The sequence below is a fragment of the Protopterus annectens genome, chromosome 4.part0 (assembly GCF_019279795.1).
Source record: "Protopterus annectens isolate FY-2018-M chromosome 4.part0, PAN1.0, whole genome shotgun sequence".
Lineage (NCBI taxonomy): Eukaryota > Metazoa > Chordata > Ceratodontiformes > Protopteridae > Protopterus > Protopterus annectens.
In genome coordinates, this window is record NC_056733.1 from 854,476,986 (window position 1) to 854,503,720 (window position 26,735).

The following is a 26,735-nucleotide window of genomic DNA, read 5'->3' on the forward strand; positions in this document are numbered from 1 at the left end:
AAAACAAATAATAGTATACCTTCTTGGCAGGTACTCCTACCAAAAAATACATACCTCCATCTTATTCTGAAATTTCATATCCTCATCCAGAAAGGACTGTTGTGTGAAAACATTAATTGCTTCTTTCTCACTCTGGATATGATGCTGCAGGAGTTCACGAGCATCCTTAGTGGGAAGTGTCACTTTATCCATCAGTTTCTTGTAACAGATTTCTGCTGCTGCAACTGCCCTGGAGTTCTCAATTTCCGAGAGAGACTGGACAGCACTTTGGATGGAAGGAACATCTCCACTACTTATACATTCAATGTAGGCTTTTAACAATGTACTTAACTCTGCAAAAATTAAGTGCATTACATAAGTAAGGAATATGACTTAACTGAGCAGATATTTTTTGTACTGTGCAACATATTAACATATTAACAGCTTGGAATTCACAGCTAGTGATTGATAAACGTTGTATATTTTACTGTCTTAATTTTGTTTTTGCACATTCTATTTAAACAAATAGCCATATCATATGTCATTTCAAAGTGCCACATAGAAAGTCCTCAGAAAGACTTTGCTTTTATCTTCTCTAAAAGTGTTGACCTCAGTGTTTCTTGATGCTTAGCGAACCAGTCTTCACTGCAAAAAATGTTGCTTCCCACATTTTTAAGCTTTCTTCATATTTGTCTTATTATTATTTTAGCCATAAACTGTTGTCTAGTGGTTTCTGCCTTTCACATATTCATTAACATAACAACAATAAACATGTATATAATTTCTTGCATTTTAAACTATGCCATAGAATTATATTCTCCTTTAATAAGTTGATACCTATTGTTATGGTGTCCCCTCAGAATGTATTTTAATTCTTTGCTGTAAAGGTATGTTTGCCAATATCATAAGTGATAATTTAATAAAGGTAATTAAAAAAAAAATGACTACGCAAAAAAAAGTATTTTAATTCAGTATATTTTGTAACTCTTGTACATGCAACATAATTGCATATTCTTTCATGTGTTTTCCATATCTGATATTGTGACACAATTTTTGCATTTTTCTGCATCTCCTTTCTTTTTTTTTCAGCTGTTCCCATTAGGGGTCGCCACAGCGGATCATCTATTTCCATTTCTTCCTGTCCACTGCATCTTGCTCTGTCACACCAACCACGTGCATGTCCTCTCTCACCACATCCATAAACCTTATCTTAGGCCTTCCTCTTTTCCTGTTACCTGACAACTCCATCCTTGGCATCTTTTTCCCAATATACTCAGCATCCCTCCTCAACACATGTTCAAGCCAACATAATCTTGCCTCTCTGGCATTGTCTCCAAACTGTCTAACCTGGGTTGACATATTCCTAATCCTGTCCACCCTCATCACACCCAGTGCAAATCTTAACATCTCCAACTCTGCCACATCCAGCTCTGATTCCTGCGTTTTTGTCAGTGTCACTGTCTCCAGCCTATATAACATAGCTGGTCTCACTACCCAATTGCAGACCTTCCCTTTCACTCTTACTGGTAATCATCTGTCACAAATCACTCCTGACACTCTTCTCCACCCACTCCACCCTGCCTGTACTCTCTTCTTCAACTCTCTTTCACACTCACTATTACTCTGAACTGCTGATCCCAAGTATTTAAACTCATCCACCTTCGCCAACTCTACTTCCTGCATCCTCACCATTTCTCTATCCTCCCTCTCATTCACACACATATATTTTGTCTTAGTCCTGCTGACCTTCATTCCTCTCCTCTCTAGAGCATATCTCCACCTATCCAAGGTCTCCTCAACCTGTTCCCTACACTCACTACATATCACAATGTCATCTGCAAACATCATAGTCCACGGGCACTCCTGTCTGATCTTGTCTGTCAACTTGTCCATCACCACTGCAAATAAGAAAGGGCTCAGAGATGATCCTTGATGTAATCCCACCTGCACCTTAAATGCATCTGTCACTCCCACTGCAGATCTCACTGCTGTCACACTACCCTTGAACATATCCTGTACCACTCTTACATACTTCTCTGCCACTCCTGACTTCCTCATACAATACCACAACTCCTCTCTAGGCACCCTGTCATATGCTTTCTCTAAGTCCACAAAGACACAATGCAACTCCTTCTGACTTTCTCTGTACTTCTCCATCAACACTCTCAGAGCAAGCATCACATCTGTAGTGCTCTTTCCTGGCATGAAACCATACTAATGATCACTAATCATCACCTCCCTTCTTAACCTAGCTTCTACTGCTCTTTCCCATAATTTCATGCTGTAACTGATCAGTTTTATCCCTCTGTAGTTACTACAGGTCTGCACATCACCCTTATTCTTAAATATGGGTACCAAAACACTTTTTCTCCACTCCTCAGGCATCCTCTCACTTTCCAAGATTTCATTAAACAATCTGGTTAAAAATTCCAGTGCCTAAACACCTCCAAGCTTCCACAGGTATGTCATCTGGACCAACAGCCTTTCCATTCTTCATCCTCTTCATTGCTATCCTTACTTCCTCCTTGCCAATCTGTTGCACTTCCTGATTCACTATCCCCACATCATCCAACCTTCTGTCTTTCTCATTCTCTTCATTCATCAGCCCCTCAAAGTACTCTTTCCATCTGTTCAACACACTCTCCTCACTTGTGAGTACGTTTCCCTCATTATCCTTTATCACCTTTACCTGCTGCACATCTTTCCTAGCTTGGTCCCTCTGTCTAGTCAATCGGTACAGGTCCTTTTCTCCCTCCTTAGTGTCCATCCTTTCATACAACTCTTCATATGCCTTATCCTTAGCCTTCACCACCTCTCTCTTTGCCATGCACCTCATCTCCTTATACTCCTGTCTACTTTGTTCATCTCTCTGACAATACCACTTCTTCTTCTTTGGCAACCTCTTTCTCTGTATACTCTCCTGTACTTCCTCATTCCACCACCATGTCTACTTGCCTTCCTTCCTCTGTCCAGATGTCACACCAAGCACCTTTCTTGCAGTCTCCCTTACTATCTCTGCTGTAGTTACCCAGCTGTTCGGAAACTCTTCACTGCCACCCAGTGCCTGTTTTAACTCTTCTCTGAACTCCACCTCACAATCACCCTTTTTCAATTTCCACCATTTGATCCTTGGTGCTGCCCTCACACTCCTCCTCTTCTTCATCACCAACATCATTCTACAGACCACCATTCTATGCTGCCTAACTACACTTTCCCCTGTCACCACTTTACAGTCTCCAATCTCGTTCAAACTGGCCCTCCTGCATAGGATATAATCCACCTGTGTGCATCTTCCTTCATTCTTGTATGTCACTCTATGCTCCTCCCTCTTGTTAAAATACGTATTCACCACAGCCATGTCCATCCTTTTTGCAAAATCCACTACCATCTGACCTTCTGCATTTCTTTCCTTAACGCCATTCTTATCCATCACTTCCTCATCCCCTCTGTTCCCTTCACCAACATGCCCATTGAAATCTGCTCCAATCACCACTCTCTCACCCTTGGGTACAGTCATCACCACTTCATCCAATTCACTCCAAAATTTTTCTTTCTCATCCATCGCACACCCAACTTGCGGAGCAAATGCACTAACAGCATTCATCATTACACCATCAATTTCCAGCTTCAGAAACATCACTCTATCTGACACTCTTTTCACATCCAAAACAGTCTTGGCATACCATTCCTTCAGGATAACCCCTACCCCATTTCTCCTCCCATTCACACCATGATAGACCTGGTATCAGGAAATATAATGGGGATCCCAGTGGTTCAAATATCAATCCTGACCTGCTTATTGACTGTTAATTCACAACTACTCCCCAAAGTCAACATTCTTTCATTCTGTACAATTATTTCAGTGAACGTTACTCCAGCTAGGCATTTTTGTTTTTAATTAGGTGCTGTTCAGTCTAATTTAACTGCTACAGGTCCAATTCATGTTTTTGGTATCCATCCAAATCCATATTGTCGTTTTTAATGCTGCATTTTCTTCCTCTTTTGTCTTAACTCATTCACTTCAATGGAGCTCAGGAAGTCTACACTGTTACTTCCAATGGGCCGAGCTTAAGCCTTTTTACAGAATCAAATTATGTTCTCATATTTCAAACAAATGTTCATATCTCTGGAACCATAAGGATTGTGAAAGAAGTTTAAATGTCAAACCCTTCAGCACAAATTATTTTATAGTGGTAGTATTCTTTAGGCTATAGGTCTTAAACAAAATTTTATAAATCACAGTAAACACAGTAGCTATTACATTTGTAATATTTTGTAAATAACTTACAATATCTCAGCAACCACTCAAGTTACACACATACTCTCAGCAGCATTTTATTCATCTAACCGAGAGCTTTCATATGAGCTAAGGAATTCTGCCTGTGTTACTTGGTTGTTGAGATATTTAGAAAAATGTGAAAATAATATCTATATAAATTAATATCATAAAAACAACAGTTGATATCTATTTACCTGAACTAGACAGAGGTCAAATATTAATGCAGTTGAGTTTACTATTATGGAAGCTTTAAGATGAAATCTTTTAAAACTTTGTACATAGCATGGTTTTGGAATTATTGATGCAAATATGAACAAGGAATATTTGATGCCTAGGGCCGTCAGTAGGAGTTAGCTGCAGATGCACCTGGAGGCATCACTCGGATGTAATGAGTTAAGTACATTTTAGGCCATCATCTACTGTTTTTTTCCTGCTCTGGCTGCAGTTTTTATTTTTTAGGGTAATGCTTCTTTGCTCTAAAAGTTAATAAATAAATAAATAAATAAAGGCACCCCTACTTGAAGGAAATGTGTTTGTGGAATATCTGGTGATCTGGGGGTGGGGGTGGAGCTTCAGCTGACTTGATGTTCAAGTCACTTCAATCATGTTCAGTTTAAACATTGTGAGGTCACAGGAGTAGAGACCTCACAACATTATAATGTAGGCATGAAGGTGCACATGAAGTGAGTTTCTCTCTCTCTCTACATCTCTCTCTCTCTCTCTCTATATATATATATATATATATATATATATATGTGTGTGTGTGTGTGTGTGTGTGTGTGTGTGTGTGTGTGTATGTATATATATATATATATATATATATATATATATATATATATATATATATATATCTTGGAAAAAATCAGGGACATTCTGCAGAATTCTACACAGAGTTTGAGGAATGGCAAGGTGGGTTAAGTGTTATTAATATTTTTAAATAATGCTGGTAGTGATGATGTGGATATTTTTGGCAATATTTCTAGCTTTGTCATTTGTGTGGCTAGTTGAGAAGAGAGGAATGGCATGTGAGATGTGTTATTTTTACAATAATGCTGGCAGTGATCTACCAGATATTTTAATATTTTCTGGCTTTGTGATTTGCATGGTCATTTGAGACAAGATGAATGGTACAGTGAGACAAGTTCTGTTACTATTGTTACATTATTGCCAGCAGTGATGAAGCAGATATCTTTGGCAATATTTCCCTGGTTTTGCGATCTGTGTGGAGCACCTGGACTGGAATATTTAAATTTGTGGCAATTTGTTTGAGCTGTAGAAGTGAAGTAATATTACACAGCCATCAGACATCATGGCTATAACTGCTGGGTGAGAGATGGGGTTGGCCGAATGAAAGTAACTGACTCTCTGTGGAATTTTCCCCTAGGGTGCCTGTTTACTTAAGGCCAATGCTGATATCGTGACTAACTACCCACAGTTTATATGGTTCATATATACTGCATATGCTGTTAATGTAGTAGAATAAGCTGTGATGCCCCTGCACTGGCCCAGTAATCAAAGAGCCTTGATCCTCACCACTAACACAAGTGAGGGACATGCACATTGGGAGGATGACAAGTGCACACACAGTAAAGTACAATTTAGCTTAACAACACACAAAGATCACAATCAGTCTGGGGGCTGGTTTCTCTCTCTTTCTCCAGATCCCCAATAAGACTCCCCACTGGCACAGCTGTAGGGTTAAGATGTCAGTCGAGTGGTCAAGCCAAAACCTCCAGCACCCTCTCTGTCCAATCAGTGCTTCGTGTCCCTGCCCAGTTACCAGACACAGGCACACACACACACACATACACACACACACACACACACACACACACACACACACACACACACACACACACACACACACTTTCAAATCTAATTTATATACAAATACACAGACACTCCTGAGGAAGGCCGAAAAAAGTTTACTAGCTATGCCCATTTCTGCCCAGATTATAAGGTAGTTATCACTGCCACCAACCACTACTTATGAGCTACTATAAGGCCCTTACAAAGGGTGTCCAATCCTACTGTGTAATGTTACTATTATCCAAATGGTAAGTATGACCAAGACTTGCAAGGCTATTTAAGAGTGGCCTGTGCAGTGTCACCAAATACATATGCAAGTACTCTAAGAGCTTAAATATCTGTAAACAAACCAGCCACAATTAATTAAAAGGTTTAAATATATTTAATAATAAATAATAAAAGAACAAGACAATACTCCAACAACATAGTAACTACAGAGTTCAGAATCACAGGAATATTTTAGAACAACATTACAGGACAGTCTCACATAAATACAGAAAACATCTAAACTAATTGTTACTATATTCCTAGCTATAGCTAAGAGAGAGATCACTTTTCCCTAGTTACTTACAATTAGCAAGACACAGGCAGAAGTGCTGATGAGTGGAATGTTTCTAGGTCCAAAGACAAATACAAAATGCACAATTTCTGAGACAGTTCTCAAATTAATATCAAAACATTACTGCTAGGTCAGCTGGATGACATTTTGTCACCTGCCTTTAGTTCCCAGGCTAACAAAAACTAATATAGTTTTTAACATCTCTATGGGAGAGTAAACATCTCTCAGAAGTTTGCCTAGAACTGGAAGTCATAAAACAATTAAGACTTTTGCATTTGAAACCTAGTAATTATTTCTGTTTCAAGACAATAAAAAGAAACCTCTAGCTGCAGACATCCCGTCTCCTTCAGTGAAACTGAGAGATAAACACAATCGTAAAACAATTCACTTAGCTTCATAGAGTTTGCAAGTTAACTCTGTTCTTTTCCAGTAGGGTACACTGTGGTAACATTCTTGAAGCTCAGTACAGAACATACAGATCAACACATACTTCTGCACCAGTAGTTTAATATACATATAACATATAGTTCTCTTACATTTGTAAGACAAGCCTATGGATCATATTAATATTCACAAATGACATGATTATTTATAAAATTCCAGATAGCTGGGCTGGCAGCCTCACATATGCATTACATATTAATTATTCCAATTGATAGCATAAATGTTAAGGTGCAGGATTACTAACTGATAGACTCAGTTTGAGGCACAACTGGGCAGCAGCAGTATCTGTGTGAAAGAAAGGCCCGACAATCTACTTCTGTAACATTCCACAAAAACCCTATGAGGCCTACCCACAGAGTCACCATGAGTCAATTACAACTCAAGGGTGACTAACTTATCTAATTTTGGGGGTGGATTTGGTATAATGTTTAAGGTGTTTACGTCTCACTCCAGAGGTACAGGGTTTGATTCTCACCAAGGGAATTTGGCTATGTTTAAAATGGCTCACAAAAGTAGCTAGCTGGTCTAGTAGTTAGGTATGAACCTATGAACCTACAAGACCTATTGCTTATCTGTGTCCTGTTGGAACTTGCACTTTATTAGTTCCTGGTTCTGTCATGTGATCTTGATTTATTGTGGTAACACCAAGATCATAACTAAAATAGCTCAACAAGTAAAAGAAAAAATTCTACCCAGTTCATTATTTTAAATTAATAAGTTACTTTTCTTGAGATCAGTGCTCAATACATGGAATTGCTACAGTTTACAAATTAATTTATGTAATGTTTACATTTACAAGAAATTATGCATAAAAGCTTGATGCATTTGCCCAGTCCAGAATGTTTTTCTTTTCAGCATTCAGACCATCACATTTTATGGTACTACTCCATCATGGAAATATTATAACATTATAAAAGCCTACACTTACAGTTTATTAGTTATGCTTATTACTTTATTGGGCTCATAAGTTCATAGGTATATACTAGGCTAACAACCATTATGACCTTTATAAGCTTAGCCAAGCATCCCAGCTCTACCCCATAAGTTTATGTGCTGGCCTTTGTATGTCTATCCAAGCTTCCCAAATGTTCCCCCAAATGTATGTGCCATACATGTTATTTTAAGGGGTATATGTATGCTAGGGTAAGATTTACAAGCTTCCTCTGTCCATCAGAGATACAGATGCTAGACATGTGGTGTATTTCCAGTTTCCCATCCACTGGTCCAAGTTTCTCTTTAATAAGCAGAAGGAAGAGCTCTGCTTCATATGGATGGAAAGGCTGTTCCCGAAAAGAGGAATTTTCTAAGGCACATACCTGTCTCTCCAACGTTACCTATTTATGTCACAAGCAAAGTCTATATCCCTAGATCAAGCAATTCTGATGCTGTTCATTTTGAAGATATGCAAAAGTTCCAGCAGATTGGGATCCAAGGATGTCTTGCATGCCTGACAAGGATCACCTACCAACAGTCTATAGTAAACACAGCATAGAGACTGGGCTTTGAGTCAGTCTGCATAGGATATGCTGTTTACACCCTGTATTTATTTTTGGAAGACTCTCTTGGGTACTCTTGTTGCTGCATGTGCCTGGTTAGGTACATACCACAGAGGAGGTGAACTCAATGATGGACCTGATGAGGGGTGAATGCAGTTTAATTATGATTTCTTTGAACCCAGATGCCATGCCTTTGCTAATAAGCTTAGCAACATAGAATGATTTCCTTACTAAGTTACTACCTTAACACATGTTGCTGAAAAGCCAGGTCACTATCTACATATGTCCTCAAATCCCTGACTACTGGTTCTAATCTTAGGGTGTGTTATCAACAAGGTAATATCCTAGGGTGGCTGACTCCCCAAAGGGTACTCGCATGCATTTCTTGGCATTGAGTTTTCAGGGTTTAAGAGAGCTTGAAATGTTAACAGGTTATGGCTTAGTACTCAGATGTATGCTATCGAATAGTTCCTAAATATTACAGGGTTAAGCGGATCACAGAATTGATTTTTATTATGAAGGAGACAGCTTTGTGGTCTAACCTTACCAAAGAGGACACTACACTGGGGGGTACAGTGTTCCCCCATGTTTGTGAGTACCAGATTGTGTATGTTTTCACCCTTAGTGGGCATATATATATATATATATATATATATATATATATATATACACACGGTTTACTATTGAAAATGCGACCGGCACTTGGGCGACAGTCGGATAGTCGAACGTATAAGGTCATAAACACGGATGTCGAAGACATAATAATCAATCTAGGAACGGTTTTAACATGGGTCGAGGTAGGGAAGATGTTTGTAGTAGGGAATAATACTGAACACCTACCTCGACCCATGTTAAAACCGTTCCTAGATTGATTATTTTGTCTTCAACATCCTTGTTTACGACCTTAAACGTTCGACTATCCGACTGTCGCCCAAGTGCCGTTCGCATTTTCAATAGTAAACCTATACACACACTATCTGGTACATGCAGTTTGTGCTTACAAAGTCCATGAATCTCTGGTCCTGTAAGTCTGGGGCCATGTAAGTATCCCAGTTTATAGTGGGGTAGTTGAAGCTGCCCATGAATATGGTATTGGGTTGAATGGTGAGAGCCTCAAGTAAGTCTGTGGGTATCTTGGGTCCTAGAGGGTGATGTATAGTTTGCAAGAACAAGATATGAGATTCTGCATATGAAATCTGCACATGGAGAAGCTCAAGTGCTTCATCCTACTTGAGCAGTCTTGAGTTGAGTTTGCTGTTGATATAGACTGAGACACCCCCACCTTAGATCCCTGCCTTTGCAGTAGCTGGCCTAAATGTGTGGAATGCATTGTAGCACTGCACTGCTTGGGTGCTCTCTGTGGCACTGAACCATGTCTTAGCAACTGCACAAATGTCAACATTCTCCTCCAAGAGAAAAGCCTAGACGGAGTGGAGTTTCTTGTTTAGGCTCTTGGCATTGAGCAGTAACACATTTAGATTCCCTTGGGTTAATTTTCCTATGTCAGAATGCTTGACAGTTTGGCATTGCCCTTAGGCACTATGGAGGAGGAATCAATATTAGAATGCTTTGAGGGTAGAGGTGCAGACCATCCTTGGCCAAACAATGTGGTCTGTTGACCATATACTCCCATGCTGATAAATGTTGCCCACCCTTGGAATTACACCAGACACTAAGCCAATTATTGAGGTCAATCATCTTTTGTTTATATTGTGGCATCACCCTTGGTGAAGTTAGAATGCTGCCCAATGCAAACATACCAGTCTGGGACAAATAGTCTGAGAGCTTCATAATGTCTCTCGTCATATAGTCTAGGGAGGTATGTCTCAGGTGATTTACACCCACATGCACTATGACTGAGTCATACTGGTACTTGTGGTCTAAAGACTTGAGTACTTGGGTGATTTGGCAGATCATGGTCTCTGATAGACAAGTGACCATGTTTTTCTCTTTACTCAACCTGGTGAACAGGGCATCTGTATGTCTGACAATTAAGTCTACTATGACTAAAATATTGAGGAGAGTGTTACTTGCCATATGGGATTTGTAGTTGAGGCTTCAAAGGGTGTGGTTGAATGTGTTGTGTTGGGTTTTGTTTTTAGTGGAATGCTTTTTTCATTGATGAGGACTATTTTTGTATAATAAATGTCTAGGATGTTTTTAGCATCTAGGAAGGTGCTTTTAAGTGCCTCAGCATGTTTTTGGTCTATATGCTGGTTCAGTACTATGTGAGGTGGGTGTGATGGTTATATTACTGACCATCTAATTGCTATCTTGAATGAATCTGTATGAGATACTTGCCTCCAGTTATGTGTAATTACATCTCTCACATACTGTATCTGTTTTCACTCTTTTTAATTTCTCCAAGTCTTTTGGGTTTCTAATACTATGATGGGAGTGGACCCCATTCCTAAGTCAAAGTACGATTAAAGTTCATGAAATTAGTATTGCTTTAATCTTTGATGTCAGCCAAAATGTGCCTAGTAATGACTCCTTCTGCAATTCGTACGGGGTTACATGTATTGGTAACGTATCTAAATATGACTGTGGATTCTTTTTTATAAGACCCGTTGCTCCTGCTACTGTTGGAACTGTCTGGGTATCTTTCTTCCACATTGCTCTAATTTCTGCCTGCAAATCCTGATATTTTATCCCTTTGTGTCTGTCTGTACGCAAGACACTGTAGTCACTGGGAGTGGCAAGTTCAATGATCAATGTTACTTTTGTCTTCTTTTTCTTGGACTACTGGTCATGGGTGATCCCACGGAATGTAAACCTCATAATTTTCAATGATGCTTTGTGGCTCATGTTTCCAGTATTTTTCAGCCACTTCAATACCATAATGTTTGCACAATCCCCAGTGCAACAGTCTTGCCATATTATTATGCCTTTCAGTATGTAGTCTTTCTGTCATTAGTATGTCAAAGTACAACAAAAACGAACCAGCACAAGGGAGAAGAGTGCTTAAATCTTAATTTATTGTGGCATTATCTGGAAACTTCATACTGCAAACCGGTTTTGGCTATAAATCCAGCCTTCCTCAGTGCAACAAAAATAGTATGGATAGCACATCCTGGTATATCCTTATATATCCAAAAATATTAAAGGCATATACACCCTAAAAAACAAATATGTACAAATTATAAATAAAAAATATATATGACATATATATGACAATGAACATGAAAAAGCTATACTTAACATTAACAAAAAAATCAAAACTCAGCAAAATCCAAAGCTGGCTCCAAATGACTAATTTGTCTCATTTAAACCAGGTTTGAATAGAGCTCCTACCTGGTAATCCATGAGGATTCCATATTATCTAATCTGTCATGCCAGCCTGCTTTAAAATATCTGTGCATCTCAATTTTGTCAATGATGGTGAATTTAAATTGTGCAGTTTTGTGAATCATGGTATGTTTATATAAAGCATTAGAAATTTTGTGATTTCTGATGGCGCTGAGGTGTTCACTTATCCGATGTCTAAATGGTCTGGAAGTTTGGCCTACATAAAAAGAGAAACATGTACAGGTGGCCAAATAGATCACCCAATCAGTACTGCAGTTACCAAAAATTTTTATCTGGTATACTCTAGAGGTATTGCAACTGGCAAATTCTTTAGTCTTAAAGATGTATCTGCATGCACTGCAATGACCACAAGGAACGCAACCTATTAGTGGGTCACCAAATAAGGTTATCTGCATGGGTATAGACGGATTGTACCTTTTGTAATGTGTAAAATGGGAGTTGATAGTTCTACCCCTATGATAGGAGAAAGCACATCTTTCTGGTAATATATTGTTCAAATGTTCAAGAGCCCGCTAAATATACCAATGATTCATAGGTTCATAGGTTGGTACTAGGCTATCAGCCCTAGGGCCTATACAAGCCTAGCCATAACAATTCCCTGGCTATTTCTTCCCACATTATTTACTTTCCTGGACCCCTGTCTAGCAGGGCGACTGACGTGATCCCTGGGGTGAATTTCCTTTCTCCCATCCAATCGTCAAGGTTCCTCTTGAAGAGGTCCAAGGAGGCACTCTGCTTTACATGTATGGGCAATCTATTCCAGAGTCTGGGGAGTCTCTGGGTCAGGAACCTATCCCTCCAGCATGTTTTGTTTATTGTGATGACAAGGTTTAGATTCCTGGAGTGTGTAGCTCTGAGGGATTGGGATTTCTTTAAGTGTAGCATGTCCAACAGCTCTGGGTTTGACATGGCCTTGTATGTTAAGCAGAGATCGCCTCTGAGTAGACGATATGCGACAGAGTATAGCTGGAGTTTTTTAAGGCGGTCAGCATAGGGCATCTGCTTTAGGCCTGTGATTCTTTTAGTGAGGTATTTCTGAGGCCTTTCCAGTTGTTGCAGATGTCTTGAGAGGTACATACCAAATAGGGCGTTGTATTCTATAATGGGTCTAATGAGGGATGAGTAAGGTGGGACAATGACCTCCTTTTTTCTGGATGAAAAGCCCTTCATGATGAGGTGTGCCACATAGAAGGATTTCCTGACTGTTGTGGTGATGTGGTTATCGAAGGTGAGACTACTGTCCACCTGTGTCCCTAAGTCTCTTATCATACTTTCTGTGTTTAGTGTACTGCCACCTATATGGTAATTCATAGATACATGTTTTTTTCCCAAAGGGGATAACAATACATTTCTTGGCATTGAGCTTGAGCCCATGGCTCTGGCACAAAGCATCTGTTTCTGTAAGGCCCTTTTGTAGAGTATCCACATCATTTGGGGATTCAATAATGGCTCCCAGTTTGCAGTCATCTGCAAACTTTGTTAGCCAGAGTCCCTTAGTGTTGACCTGTACTTCAGAGAAGTAGATGCCAAACAAGAGCGGCCCCAGGACTAAACCCTGAGGTACTCCACTTGTCACTTGTCTGGAGCTGGATTTGGAGTCGGCTACTTTTACAGTGTGGGTTCTATCAGTAAGCCATTTAGCAACCCATTGGGTGACATAGGGATTAATGCCCAACTTAGTAAGTTTATCTATGATTCTAGAGTGGGGATGGTGTCAAAGGCCTTGGCAAGGTCTAGATAGGCTGTGTGGACCACCTTACCCTTGTCCATGGCTCTGGAGACTGATTCAAAGAAGTCAATCAGGTTCAGGAGACAAGATCGGCCCTTCACAAACCCAAACTGGGTGGGGTCCAGTGTTTGAAGGTTGCCAATGTCTTTGTTTATAAGTTCCATGATAATACGCTCCATGGCCTTGCAGATAAGGCTTTTCAGACTGATGGGATGGTAGTTTCCGGGATCCAAGGTGGATCCCCCTTGTGGATTGGGATAACTGTAGCTCTGCGCCACTCAGTGGGCATGAAACCTGAGGTGAGGCTATGATTAAACATGACACTTAGGTGAGGTGCCAGGTCATATTGTAGTTCATGTAGTACACAGCCTGGGATGTCATCTGGTCCCATGGATGCTGTATTCTTGGCTTTAGAGAGTGCATTTTGTACCTGTGTGGCCGTTATTACTGGAATTTGGCAATCTTCCGGTATTGAGATGGGCCATTTAGGGGGTGAGAGGGGGGTGAAGTTGGCACTGAATTGATCTGCCAGGATACTGGCAATATCCTTCGGATCAGTATATTTAATGCCATTCTGTTTTAGCTTAGAGCAGATCTGAGCATTGCCATTTAGATTCTTGACATAGTTATAGAATGCTTTGTGGTTGTCTTTGGAATCTTTGGCAATTTTATTTTCGTAACTAGCTTTGGAGGATTTTATGAGGCATCTCAGTTTCTTACTGAGGCTAGTAAGGGAGTTTTTTGCATCCTGGGATTTTTGTCTTTTCTGCAAAAGTTTCTTCCTTTTGTTGTAAAGTTTGTTTATGGCAGGGGACCACCAGAATGGCTTCCTTTTTTTAGATGAGAGCATTTTGGTTCTATTTGAGATGGCACGATTCATGCATGAGTGGATGTGCTCATACAGTGCCTTAGTGTAGGATTCAGCAGTTGAACTTTCAGTTCCCGTCTGCATGGGTGTCATGAAGTTTGTCACTTCTGACTTGAGTAGCATGAAGTTGGCTTTGGAGAAGTTTTTTATGGTGGTTTCTTTACTGGGGGTGGGGTGGGATGTGGATGCTAAGGGTGATTAGCTTATGGTCAGACCTGACTAACGAGGGGGTGACCATAGGTATGGAGCATTGATTTCCCATGTTGGTAATGACCAGGTCTAGGATATTGGAGCCCCTGGTGGGACTATGGATTAGTTGATCCAGGGCGTTGGAATTTATGAATTCCAAGAACCGTTGTGCAAAGGTGTTGGGACCTGAGTAGTTTTCCCAGTTAATGGCAGGGTAGTTAAAAATCACCCAGTATTAGGGTGTTTGGTTCTATCTTAATATTTTCCAGTATGTTTAGAAAGGTGTAGTGAGAATCTTGGGGTATGGTGGGGGATCTGTAGCAAGCTACAATTTGGATTGCAGTCTTACCTAGTGTTAGTTGCACTTGGAGAATTTCAGACACATTGTGTTGGCCAACTAGCCTGGTGGTGTGAATATCCTTGGTGAATATTGACACTCCTCCACCTTTAGTGTTTCGGTCCAGGTTTGGTGGCCAAAAAGTGTGGTAAGAGTTGTAGCCTGGTATTGCAGGGGTTATCTGCATGATTATTGATAATATCTCTAAATGAAGGTGTATTACTTCCAAATGTAGTAACAAATCTAATAGGTTGAGATGTTACTGTATTGGGTCTGTCATGTGAGTGTTTACATTGTAGAAGTTGTGATCTAGGCATGTCTTTAACTTGATTAATAGTTTGGGTAATGCGATGTCTATTGTATCCTCTACTTATCAATCTGTCACTCAAATCTTGTTCACATTCTGAGTGGGATTCTTGGGAAGAACAAATACGTTTCATACATAAAAATTGAGATTTGGGGATGTTGTTGATGATGTGGTGGGGATGATAACTGGATGCATGCAAAGGTGTATTATATTGTGGAAATGTCCTATGTACATGAGTTGCCAAAGTTTGATCAGCTTGTCGAGAGACTAATACATCCAAAAAAAACAATTTCTTGGTGCATAGTTAGAGTAAACTGAATATCCCATGTGTTGTTATTCAAATATTTGACAAACTCATGTGTCAAGGTTGAATCACTCCGCCACACCATCCAACAATCATCTAAATATTGTCTCCAAGTATCCAATTCTTCCATAAAGATATTATTATGAGAATCATATATGAATTGTTCTTCAAAAAATCCCATGAACAAATCTGCATATATGGGAGCAAAAGATGCTCCCATAGCTGTGCCTCTAACTTGCCAGTATGCTTGGCCTTCAAAGTAGAAAATGTTCTTAGTTAACACATATTGAGTCAATTTTATTTAAAAAATTGTTGAATCCCAGAGTATATAGTTGGGATCGATGTAACCAATATGCAATCGCTGATAAACCAGCATCATGTGGTATGCTGGTATAAAGGGAAGTAATGTCCAATGTACATAGCCACCAGTCTGATTCCAGTTGTGTATCTTGAATGATATTTAAAAATTCCATAGTATCTTGCAGCCTGGATCTGACCATGGGATAATAATGGTTTTAAATAATATGTGAGAATTGCTGATAAAGGTTCAGTAAGAGATCCCTTCCTGGAAACAATAGGTCTACCGGGTGGACATGTCGGATGTTTGTGAATCTTTGGAAGCAAATACAAATACTGAGGAATGGGATCAGAAACTTTAAGTTGTTTACATGTTTGTTTGTCAATAATACCTTCCTCAGTGGCCAAGTCCAGAAAAGAGTCAATGTGTATTTTAAAATTGGGTGTGGGATCCACCACCATATGTATGTAAAACCGGGCATCAGATAGTTGTTTATGGGCTTCCGCTTGCTACATCAACCAATCCATTATTACAATGCCTCCCCCCTTATCAGCTGGTGCAATAACTATGTTATGACTGGAACTGAGTTCCTGTAGCGCTTGTTGTTCTTGTAAAGTTAAATTGTGTCTCATTGGCTGATAGCCTAGAGAAAAATGTAAATCTTTAGTAACACATTCCTTAAATATGGCTACATGCTTGTCCATAGGAGGTTGAAAGTCTGATCTCCCAAACTGGAACCCAGTAAATCTTTGAGAATTATCAGAATCTGAAAAAAATATTTTCAAGTTAATCAATCTACAAAAATCATTAAGTTCATTGACCAATATGTGTTCAGGGACAAAAGATGTTGGCACAAAGTTTAGACCCTTATTTAGTAGTTTATTGTGAACAGGTGACAATTCAAATGAAGATATGTTATGCACATTATTTATTGACTCACAATCTTCTGTAACAACTGTTGTAAACTGTGTGTACTTCTTCCTATGTTTTCTACCCCCTCTACGTGTCGTGGGTCTAAAGGGTCTGTTGATTGTTTTAGTTTTGCCACTGGGGACTCCTGGTTGGAAGGGCAGTCATAATCTGTGGCAGAAGATGTATCATCTTCAGAAGTGCCACTTGTTAGTTGAGTGTTTTTTCTGAGTATAGACCTAGGCCTTTTCCTCTTGTTATTGACTTTGTTAGTAGAATCAAAAAGTCGGACACTTTTTTGAGTGACAAAAGGTTTCCCTTTTTCATAGTCAGCCATGTCACGTTGGAATTTTTGTGTTTTCTTTTTGATTCATTGCTCTTCTAATGTGGCTAAATCTTTGGCCAAATTTGTTAAATGATTGTTATAAAAGTCTTCAGACTCAAAAGTTGAGCCTCTAGACAATTATTATAAATTTCTATAGTCTGTGAATCAATCATACGTTCATAATAAGAGATAAGGGTGTCAACAAATAACATAGAGGCTTGGTGTTGGGTTTGTGCCCAGTCTTTGGACAACTGTTCATCAGTCTGACCCACAAGAGGTTGAATACATATTCTTAACCCTCGAGGTGTAATATTTTTCAATTTATATGCCTTAAATAACTTCAAATGCCAGATATTGGCTCTTAAAGTTCTCATATTTCTAGTTATTTTTTGAAACAGTATGCCACAAAGATGTTTGGCATCCCCCATGTTGGTATTAAGATCACCAGGACCAGATAGATTTAAACCAAAAACTTCCAAATTATCCTTATCTGCGGATAACCCCTGTAGGATACCTTTTAGGTCCATTGTGCCACTCATAGCTGCAATGTATTCAAAACTAAACGACAATAGAAAATATATGTACCAGGTGGCAATAACACACAATATTTTTCAAAACAGATCTAAGATCACCAGATCTAAAGCATCTTCCGAAGATGTAAACATACCAATAAGCTTGAGGTTGCTGTGCATTAAAATTTGTCTCCAAACCAATAGTCTCAAAAAAACATATGGATGTCAATGTCCGAACTGTAGTCACATCATTAGAGGAGAATGTAACAAAAGAGGCCCAAACGTCAATAGCTGCTCTCAAAAATATATATATAAAGGATTACCAATTTGTCTGATATAAGTAGCCAACCTTCGTCTCAACTACTATCATATGAGAGATGTATCATAAAATTCCAATAGATCAACCAATGCCAATATATGAAATAAAAGAAAAAAAGAAAAAAAAAATTTGGCCGACTTACGCCTCCACCAATGTGTTATTCCAAACTGGATTAGAAAATATCTTTAATTTCTAGTTGGCAAGATGTAAAATGTTGGCCGACCTACGTCTCAGCCAGTATATTGCACCAAGTTTGAATGAAAACTGTGTATAATTATTATTAATTGTTGGTGGCTAACTGCATCTCAGCCACCAATATTATATGTTAGTAACTCAACCAATGGTAATACTCATCAAGGAACGCCACTTATAAATAATATATATGTTTTTAAATGTAAAGCAGCAGAAAAAGATGATGGGCCCTGTTACACTCAATATGATCTAAATATAGACAGTATTCCACTGTTAGAATGTCAAAACCAGCAACGAGGTGTGCAACTGTTTCCAATTCTGTTTTACAAAACCTACATTTGCCTGTTTCTCCCACATGTTCAGTGGACTTTGTAAACTAACATGCACGTAGCCCACTGTCTTGGGCCACCAATATTAACCTTTCATCTCTCGGTTTGAATTTGCCTCCCCTTAACCATTTCTGCATTTGATCCTGATCAACATGAGGTTCTTCTGGAAGTTTTCTATGCTTGCAACTATATTTATGCATTTTTCCACATTTCTTGCCTTCTCATCTGGTCCTTCACCTTATATTCTTTCTTTTGTTTTTTGGCACATTCAGTTGCTGCCTGATTTTTATCTATTTCTGGTTTGATTTCCATTTCTGCTTGATGCCGATATGCTTCTGCTAGAGTAAGCAGAGAAGTCACCTTCATGTTTCAAAACTTTCCCTATGTTTGGGTCTTGTAAGGTCAGCAGATATGTGTGCAGTCCCACAATTGCAGATCCATACATGTAATCAATTTCAAGGAGGCCCATCCCTCCTCCTTCAGAACGCGGAATATATAATCTTGATATGCACTGAATTTTATAAATTATTTATAGAGCATGAAGCATCCTTCTTGTTTTCCTGTCTAGTTTATACAATACATTTTGGGATCCGTCAATCAGTCCAAAACTGTAAGTTAGGACAGGAGGAGCAAATTGGTTTATACCTTGAATTTTATTCCTAGATGTCAACACTGTTTTCAGGATTAATTTAAGTCTTCTAAAATATTCCTTACTAAGTTTTATTCATATTTGTTCATGTTATATTGATGATCCTTTATCAAACCCCAAATATTTATACACTCCCTCTTGCTCAAGTTTTTTTTATATCATATTCATGTCCCAAACTGATGTTTTCTTGGTGCTGCAGTTTTCCTGCTTTAAAGGTTGCTTTTGCACATTTATCAAGACCAAATGCCATTCTTATATCGTCTGAAAAAGTTTTGACAACTTGCAGATGTGCTTTCATTTCTTCATCTGATGAGCTATACAGTTTTAAATCATGGACAAAGAGATTATAAGAAGTCTTTATACTTTGTTTTCTAGGAGTCAAATTATAGCCATGCCCTAATGTTATGTAGACAGCTTAATGGGTTAAACGGCAAGACATAATAGCAGTGGTGACAAGAGTCACCCTAGAATATCCTCCTTTGAAATTTTATCCCTGGGATAATAATTTATCCCTTATCATGTCTTAATTGCAAAGTGGTCTGCCATTGTTTCATGGTCACTGTAATGTAGTTGACCAGTGTAGGGTGTATCTTATACATTTTAAACACTCCTTTATCCATGAATGTGGGATACTATCAAATATTTCTTTTTGTAATCAAGCCATGCCATACTTTGATTCTTCACATTTTTACAGTTTTCCACTGTGACATTATTTAACAACAAATGAGCCTTTGTTCCATATGACTTTATTTAATTGCCCTTTTGTTCTATTGCCATAGTTGAGTTTTCTTCTAAATGACTTTAAACTGTGTCTGCATCAATTCCATTGTATATTTTATATGTCATCAGAAGGCAAGTTATTGGTCTACAATTTTTAGGGTAGCTTGCAGGTTCACTCTTAAGTAGGAACATTGTTTTTCCTGTTGTTAGACAAGTTGGTGTCTGCTCCAGGTGCGCAAATAAATAGTTCTTACTCATGACTAAATCTTCGTGCAGAGATGTTAATACTTTTAACTAGAAGTTAGGTACTGCATCTGGGCCTGGGGATTTCCAATTAGAGGCCTTTCTTAACTTTGTTTCAATCTGTTTGGCTGTTACTTCAAACCATTTCATACCCTGTAGATTTAAACTTCTTATTCTTTCTTTTACTTCTTTTATCCATTTATCATCTTTGATACATTCCATGGGATCTTCATAAATACTTCTCCAAAATATATCTATTTCTTCTTTGTTTTTGGTGGCCTTTCAATGCCTTTTACCTTGTTTCCCAATTCTCTATATAACTTTTTTAGTTCATCAATAAATTGCTTATTTTGTACTTTTCCTTTATATTTATCTGCGTATTTTCTAAGATTTTTCACCTCACCTGAGATATTTAGTTTGTTATTTGCAATAGTGCATGATAGATCTCGATCTCTTCTAATACTGCACATTACTTTTATAATGTCTACCTTGCTAAGTATTTTTGTTGATCTCTTCTCTCATCTATGCTCTTCTAACAGTGACACTTCTTGTCTTAATTGTTTTATAGTTTTCTCTGTTTGATACTTCCATGATGGTATTCGATTTCTCTCCTTCCTTTCCTTCACTACCCTGTGTTCTTGTGGTAGAACTTTATCAGTTATTAATTTAGCTGTATGGTGATATATCCTGTTTACTTCTGTTATATCGCATGGATCCCTATGGACAATCTTAATTATTGTGTTCTTTGTTTTATCAAACTTCTAACTTTTTGGCTTTTATTGACCTTCTGCAGTCTATTTCTTTCATTGATCATAATATGTCTATTTCTCTCTATTAAATCAAACAATTCTTCTCTTAGCTCATTTTCTTCTAAACTGAAGGCACATTTGTTCATAGGTTCATAGGTAGATACTAGGCTATCTGCCCTAGGGCATTTATAAGCCTAGCCAGAGTGTATTTGGCTTCCGCCTCCCTATTAGATTAGCCTACTGTGCCTCTTTAAAGTAGGTCACAGAAGGTACCCTTTTAAGATTAGTTTACAGTGCCTCTGTCTATCAGGGACACAGAAGAGATCACAGGGGTGAATTTGTGATCTCCCATCCACGCGTCCAGATTTGGCTTGAAGAGGGTCAGCGAGGGGCTATGTCTAATATGAATTGGGATTCTATTCCAGAGCGAGGGGAGCCTCTGGGAAATGAATCTGTCCCTCCAGCATGTCCTATTTATTTTTGTGCTGAGGTTTAGGTCCCTGGATCATGTAGCTGTAAGGGACTTGGATTTTTTGAGGTGGAGCATGTCCATTAATTCTGGGTTTGACATGGCTTTGTACATCAGGCATAGCTCGCCTCTGAGTAGGCGGTAAGCAATGGAGTAGAGCTGGGGTTTCTTTAGTCGAGCTGCATAGGACATCTGTTTGTAGCCCATGATCCTCTTGGTGAGGTACCTTTGGGGTCTTTCCAGTTGCTGCAGGTGTCAGGTAAGGTACATCCCAAAAGGGGCATTGTATTCAATTATGGGCCTGATGAGTGATGAGTAGAGGGGCACAATGACCTCTCTTGATCTAGATGCGAACCCTTTCATGATAAGGTGGGCTATATAGAAGGTCTTTCTAACCACTTTGGCAACGTGATTATCAAAAGAGAGATTACTATCTACGTTTGTCCCCAAATCTCTAATTACGTCTTCTGTACTTAATGGATTACCACCTATGTGGTAATTTGTGGGCACCTTGTTTTTCCCAAAGGGGATGACTATGCACTTTTTAGCATTTAGCTTGAGGCCGTGGCTCTGGCACCAAGCATCTGTCTCTGTGAGACCCTTTTGGAGGATGCTTGTGTCAGCTGGAGATTCGATTATGGCCCCCAGTTTGCAGTCATCTGTGAACTTTGTCAGCAATAATCCCCCCATGTTAGCCTGAACCTCAGAGAAGTATATACCAAACAAGAGAGGTCCCAGAACTGAGCCCCGTGGGACACCACTTGTAACTGGTTTGGATTCGGACATGACACCTGTGATTCTGACCATGTGGGCTCTATCTCTGAGCCAGTTTGCAACCCATCTTGTGATATAGGGGTTGATATTTAAGCTGGTAAGCTAATTTATGATGCCCGAGTGGGGTATTGTGTCGAAGGCTTTTGCGAGGTCCAGGTAGGCTGTGTGGACTACCTTGCCCTCATCTATGGCTTTGGTAACTGTTTCAAAGAAATCAACTAGGTTTAAGAGGCAAGATCTGCCCTTAACAAAGCCGAATTGGTAGGATCCTGTGTCTGGAGGCTCCAAATGTCTTTGTTTATGAGCTCCATGATAATACGCTCCATAGCTTTACAGACTAGACTAGTCAGGCTTATGGGGCGATAGTTTCCTGGGTCCATTGTGGCACCACCTTTGTGGAGTGGGACCACTATAGCTGTACGCCATTCTTTGGGCACATATCCTGTAGTAAGGCTAAGTTTGAACAGTGACTTAATGTGAGGGTTCAGTTCTTCTTGGAGCTCATGTAAGGCACAGCCTGGGACATCGTCTGGTCCCATAGATGCTGTGTTTTTTGCTTTGGAGAGGGCAGCTTTCACCTGTGCATCTGTGATGTCAGGGAGGTTACATTCAGTTGGGATAGGCATTTGCTCCTTTGGGGGGGAAGGGGGGAGAGAAGTTTGCACTGAATCTGTCTGCCAGGATGTTGGCTATGTCTGTAGGTTCGGTATATTTTATACCATTATGCAACAATTCAAAAAATTGTAGAAATGTTTCCATATTTTTTTTTGTAGTATTTTAAAGGTAGCAGAGATACACAAGCAGCAAAATAATCACAACAGTGTAATAAATGACCCCACACTAGAGTGCTAGGCCAAAATCAGTAAAAATGCAGTTTTTAAAGAAAAAAATAGTTTTAAATTACGTGCAACACAGGAAATGCAGTAAACAGGCTCTAGATGTGTTCCAAGTACTGTTACTGTTACAGATACAAACTTTTCTCCCCTTCGTAGATAATTCAGCAACAACTAGCAAGCCTGAAAAGATGCCAAAACCCTGTGGCAGTCAGGTTTTATGAGAGAGAGATCAAGGAGTTTAGAGATGACCCAAAATGGCCAATAAAACTACAGCTTCTAGGTAGTAACCACTCCTCCAGGGACAGGCAGGCTGTTCAGTGTTTACCACTCCCACTGGTGAACACAGAGACTGCCCTTTAGCCCAAGCAAGCACTGGCCTTCTAGAAACTTCCAAACAGTTCAGAACAGCAAATCTGTAACTGAACTTTCTTAACTTTCAAAAAGTGGGAAAAAAAGCTTTTTTTTTTTTGTAATAGTAGTTTAAAGGTAGCAGAGATACACAAGCAGCAAAATAATCACAACAGTGCAATAAATGACCCCACACTTGAGTGCTAGACCAAAATCAGGTAAAATGCAGTTTTTAGAGAAAAAAACTATTTTAAATTAAGTGCAACACAGGAAATGCAGTAAACAGGCTCTAGATGTGTTCCAAGTACTGTTACTGTTACAGATACAAACTTTAGCAAGCCGGAAAATGCCAAAAAGTAGGCGGCAAAGCAGTAAAACTTAACAAAAAATCAGAAGAAAATAGTTAAAATCACAAAAGTGGCTCATTTTCTTCTCTCAGCATTTTCTCCCCTTGGTAGGTGCTTCAGCAACAACTAGCAAGCCTGAAAAGATGCCAAAACCACGTGGCAGTCGGGTTTTAAGAGAGAGAGATCAAGGAGTTTAGAAATGACCCAAAATGGCCAATAAAACTACAGCTTCTAGGTAGTAACCACTCCTCCAGGGACAGGCAGGCTGTTCAGTGTTTACCACTCCCACTGGTGAACACAGAGACTTCCCTTTAGCCCAAGCAAGCACTGGCCTTCTAGAAACTTTGAAACAGTTCAGAACAGCAAATCTGTAACTGAACTTTCTTAACTTTCAAAAAGTGGGAAAAAAGCAAGATTTTTTTTTTTTTTTTTTTTTTTTTTTGTAGTAGTTTAAAGGTAGCAGAGATACACAAGCAGCAAAATAATCACAACAGTGCAATAAATGACCCCACACTTGAGTGCTAGGCCAAAATCAGTAAAAATGCAGTTTTTAAAGAAAAAAATGATTTTAAATTAAGTGCAACACAGCAAATGCAGTAAACAGGCTCTAGATGTGTTCCAAGTACTGTTACAGATATAAACTTTAGCAAGCCAGAAAATGCCAAAAAGTAGGCAGCAAAGCAGTAAAATTTAGCAAACAATCAGAAGAAAATAGTTAAAATCACAAAAGTGGCTCCTTTTCTTCTCTCAGCATTTTCTCCCCTTGGTAGGTGCTTCAGCAACAACTAGCAAGCCTGAAAGGACACCAAAACCACGTGGCAGTCGGGTTTTAAGAGAGAGAGATCAAGGAGTTTAGAAATGACCCAAAATGGCCAATAAAACTACAGCTTCTAGGTAGTAACCACTCCTCCAGGGACATGCAGGCTGTTCAGTGTTTACTACTCCCACTGGTGAACACAGAGACTTTCCTTTAGCCCAAGCAAGCACTGGCCTTCTAGAAACTTCCAAACAGTTCAGAACAGCAAATCTGTAACTGAACTTTCTTAACTTTCATAAAGTGGGAAAAAAACAAGATTTTTTTTTTTTTTCTTTTTGTAATAGTTGTTTTCCATTTCCTGCGGGCATTCTATAGAAAGTTCTGTAGCATCTTCCTGTGGCACATTCCCTTCAATTTCATTCTTCACCATTCGTTGCTCTGTCATATGGGAACTCACTGGCCAATCACTCCTCAACATTGACTGTGTCAGAGTTTCCACAGTTTCCTGTTCCTTTCCTTGCTGTCCAGCTTCAAGTGAATGTTTAAACTGGTTTCCTGTGGAAGGCTCCAAAATCTCTTCATATGGCACCTGACCAATTGCTTCCCATTCCACTGGTCTCTCCTTAATTTCGATGTCCGTTGCAATATCATGTTGTGGTACTTTCTGAATTAGATTTTCTACACCAAATCCTTCACTTTGCAGGTACTTCATAACCTCAGTTTCTGTTTCTTTAACTTCCCCATTACTCATCTCCTTTCATATTTTCCCTCTTTGTCTTCTTATTTTTTGTATTGTAAAGTTTTCAATGTCTGGATTCATTTGCCTGTATTTCTCTTCAAATAGCTTTGGTGCTGCTCTTTTTGTATTGATTGGCTTTGCTTTCTCCTTTACATAGATATTACACCATATTAAATCTCTTTTTCTTTCCCATGTCCATATTTCTTCTTCAAATGACTCCTGATCTTCTTGTTTCTCCTTACTTTGGGGACTCGTTCCATCATGTTGTGATGTATCCTGTGTTAGACCTTCTACACTAAATTATTTACTTCACAGGCAGTCCATAACTTCTATTTTTTTAACTTCTACTTTACTAACCTTCTTTTCTACATTCCCTCTTTGTGATATTATTTTTTTATTGTGAATTTTTCCATATCTGGATGCCTTTCACTGTATTTCTCTTTGAATATCTTTGGGGGCTGCCTGTTTTATAATGATTAATTTGGCTTTCACCTTTGCATAGATATTGCACCATATCAAATCTCTCTTTCTTTCCCACATTCATATTTCTTTTTTATACTTTTTAAAAATCTCTAGGTTTTGTTGTTTATATTTTCACACTTCCTCAGATGCTTCTTTTCCAAACAGATCAAAGTTTATTGGTCTATATACTGTTTTTCACCAATATCTTGTGTTAATGAACACAAACTGTTTATTTGAGGCTTTTGACAGTTTTTCTTGTGGAAGTATTTTTCTTTCCTCTAATTTCTCTCTTAATCTTTTTTTATATCTTGTGTCTAGAAATTCTGGGCTTTTTGCATAATAGTAACAATACATAATTTCTTTCTTATCCTCAATAGTCCACTCTATCGTTTTTATGGCTCTTCTTTGGCCTATCAGTTTTTGTGATTTTTATGGAAAACTACTTCCTTCTACAACATGGGGGCCATCCTCCCCCTGGGCCTGGCCTAGCCCCATTGTAGAAATGTTTCCATATTTTGAGGATTCTAGACTGTCATTTTTTTCTAGTCCTGGTACCAGTGCACCTACCAGGAATGGACACGTTTTTATATTGGGTCTTGTGCACCCAGCTATCTTTTTTAATTTTTGACCTGCTTCTGTCCATGATATATGCTATATACATACAGTCTATATATCAGTGTCATCTTGGTGAGATTTTGTGAAAAACAGGGTCTACCTCATGAAGGTACCCCCCAATACTTGAAAATGAATTCATTTTCAGCAGTACTACTCTCCCTTGCTTTCTGACTTATCATATCTCCATTCAGACCTGTTTCTGTAAGGATTAGCTGGTTGTCACTGAACATGAGACAATTCCTACATTGTCTCAGGATGCCCATATCTACCAAGCTAGCAGTGGAGAAAGTGGAAAGTGCCCATCCGTGGTGTCAACTCCCCTGGAATTATTCTTAGCTTCAAAAATGAACGTGGTTTCCTTGATCACCTATGAGGACCAGTAGCTTTGCAAATAAATTATGTACTGATCTGAGCATTACTAAAGTACAAATTCATTGAGTTAAGTCATAAAACATCAGTGATCATTTACACACATACTTAAATATGCAGCCTCATGTAAATTCAAAAGGTATTCTTCTCTGTAGTTGGAGGGAG

The 26,735-nt window shown here is 38.9% G+C and overlaps 1 protein-coding gene across 1 annotated transcript in view; it reads right to left on the reverse strand.

Moving 5' to 3' along the window:
* The window catches only part of LOC122799626 (guanylate-binding protein 1-like), a 1,262,734-nt gene that overhangs the window by 650,935 nt on the left and 585,064 nt on the right, over positions 1–26,735 (reverse strand). Inside the window, exon 7 of the mRNA XM_044068814.1 lies at positions 55–332. Coding sequence (XP_043924749.1) covers positions 55–332 — 278 coding nt within the window. The remainder of the gene's footprint in view (positions 1–54; positions 333–26,735) is intronic.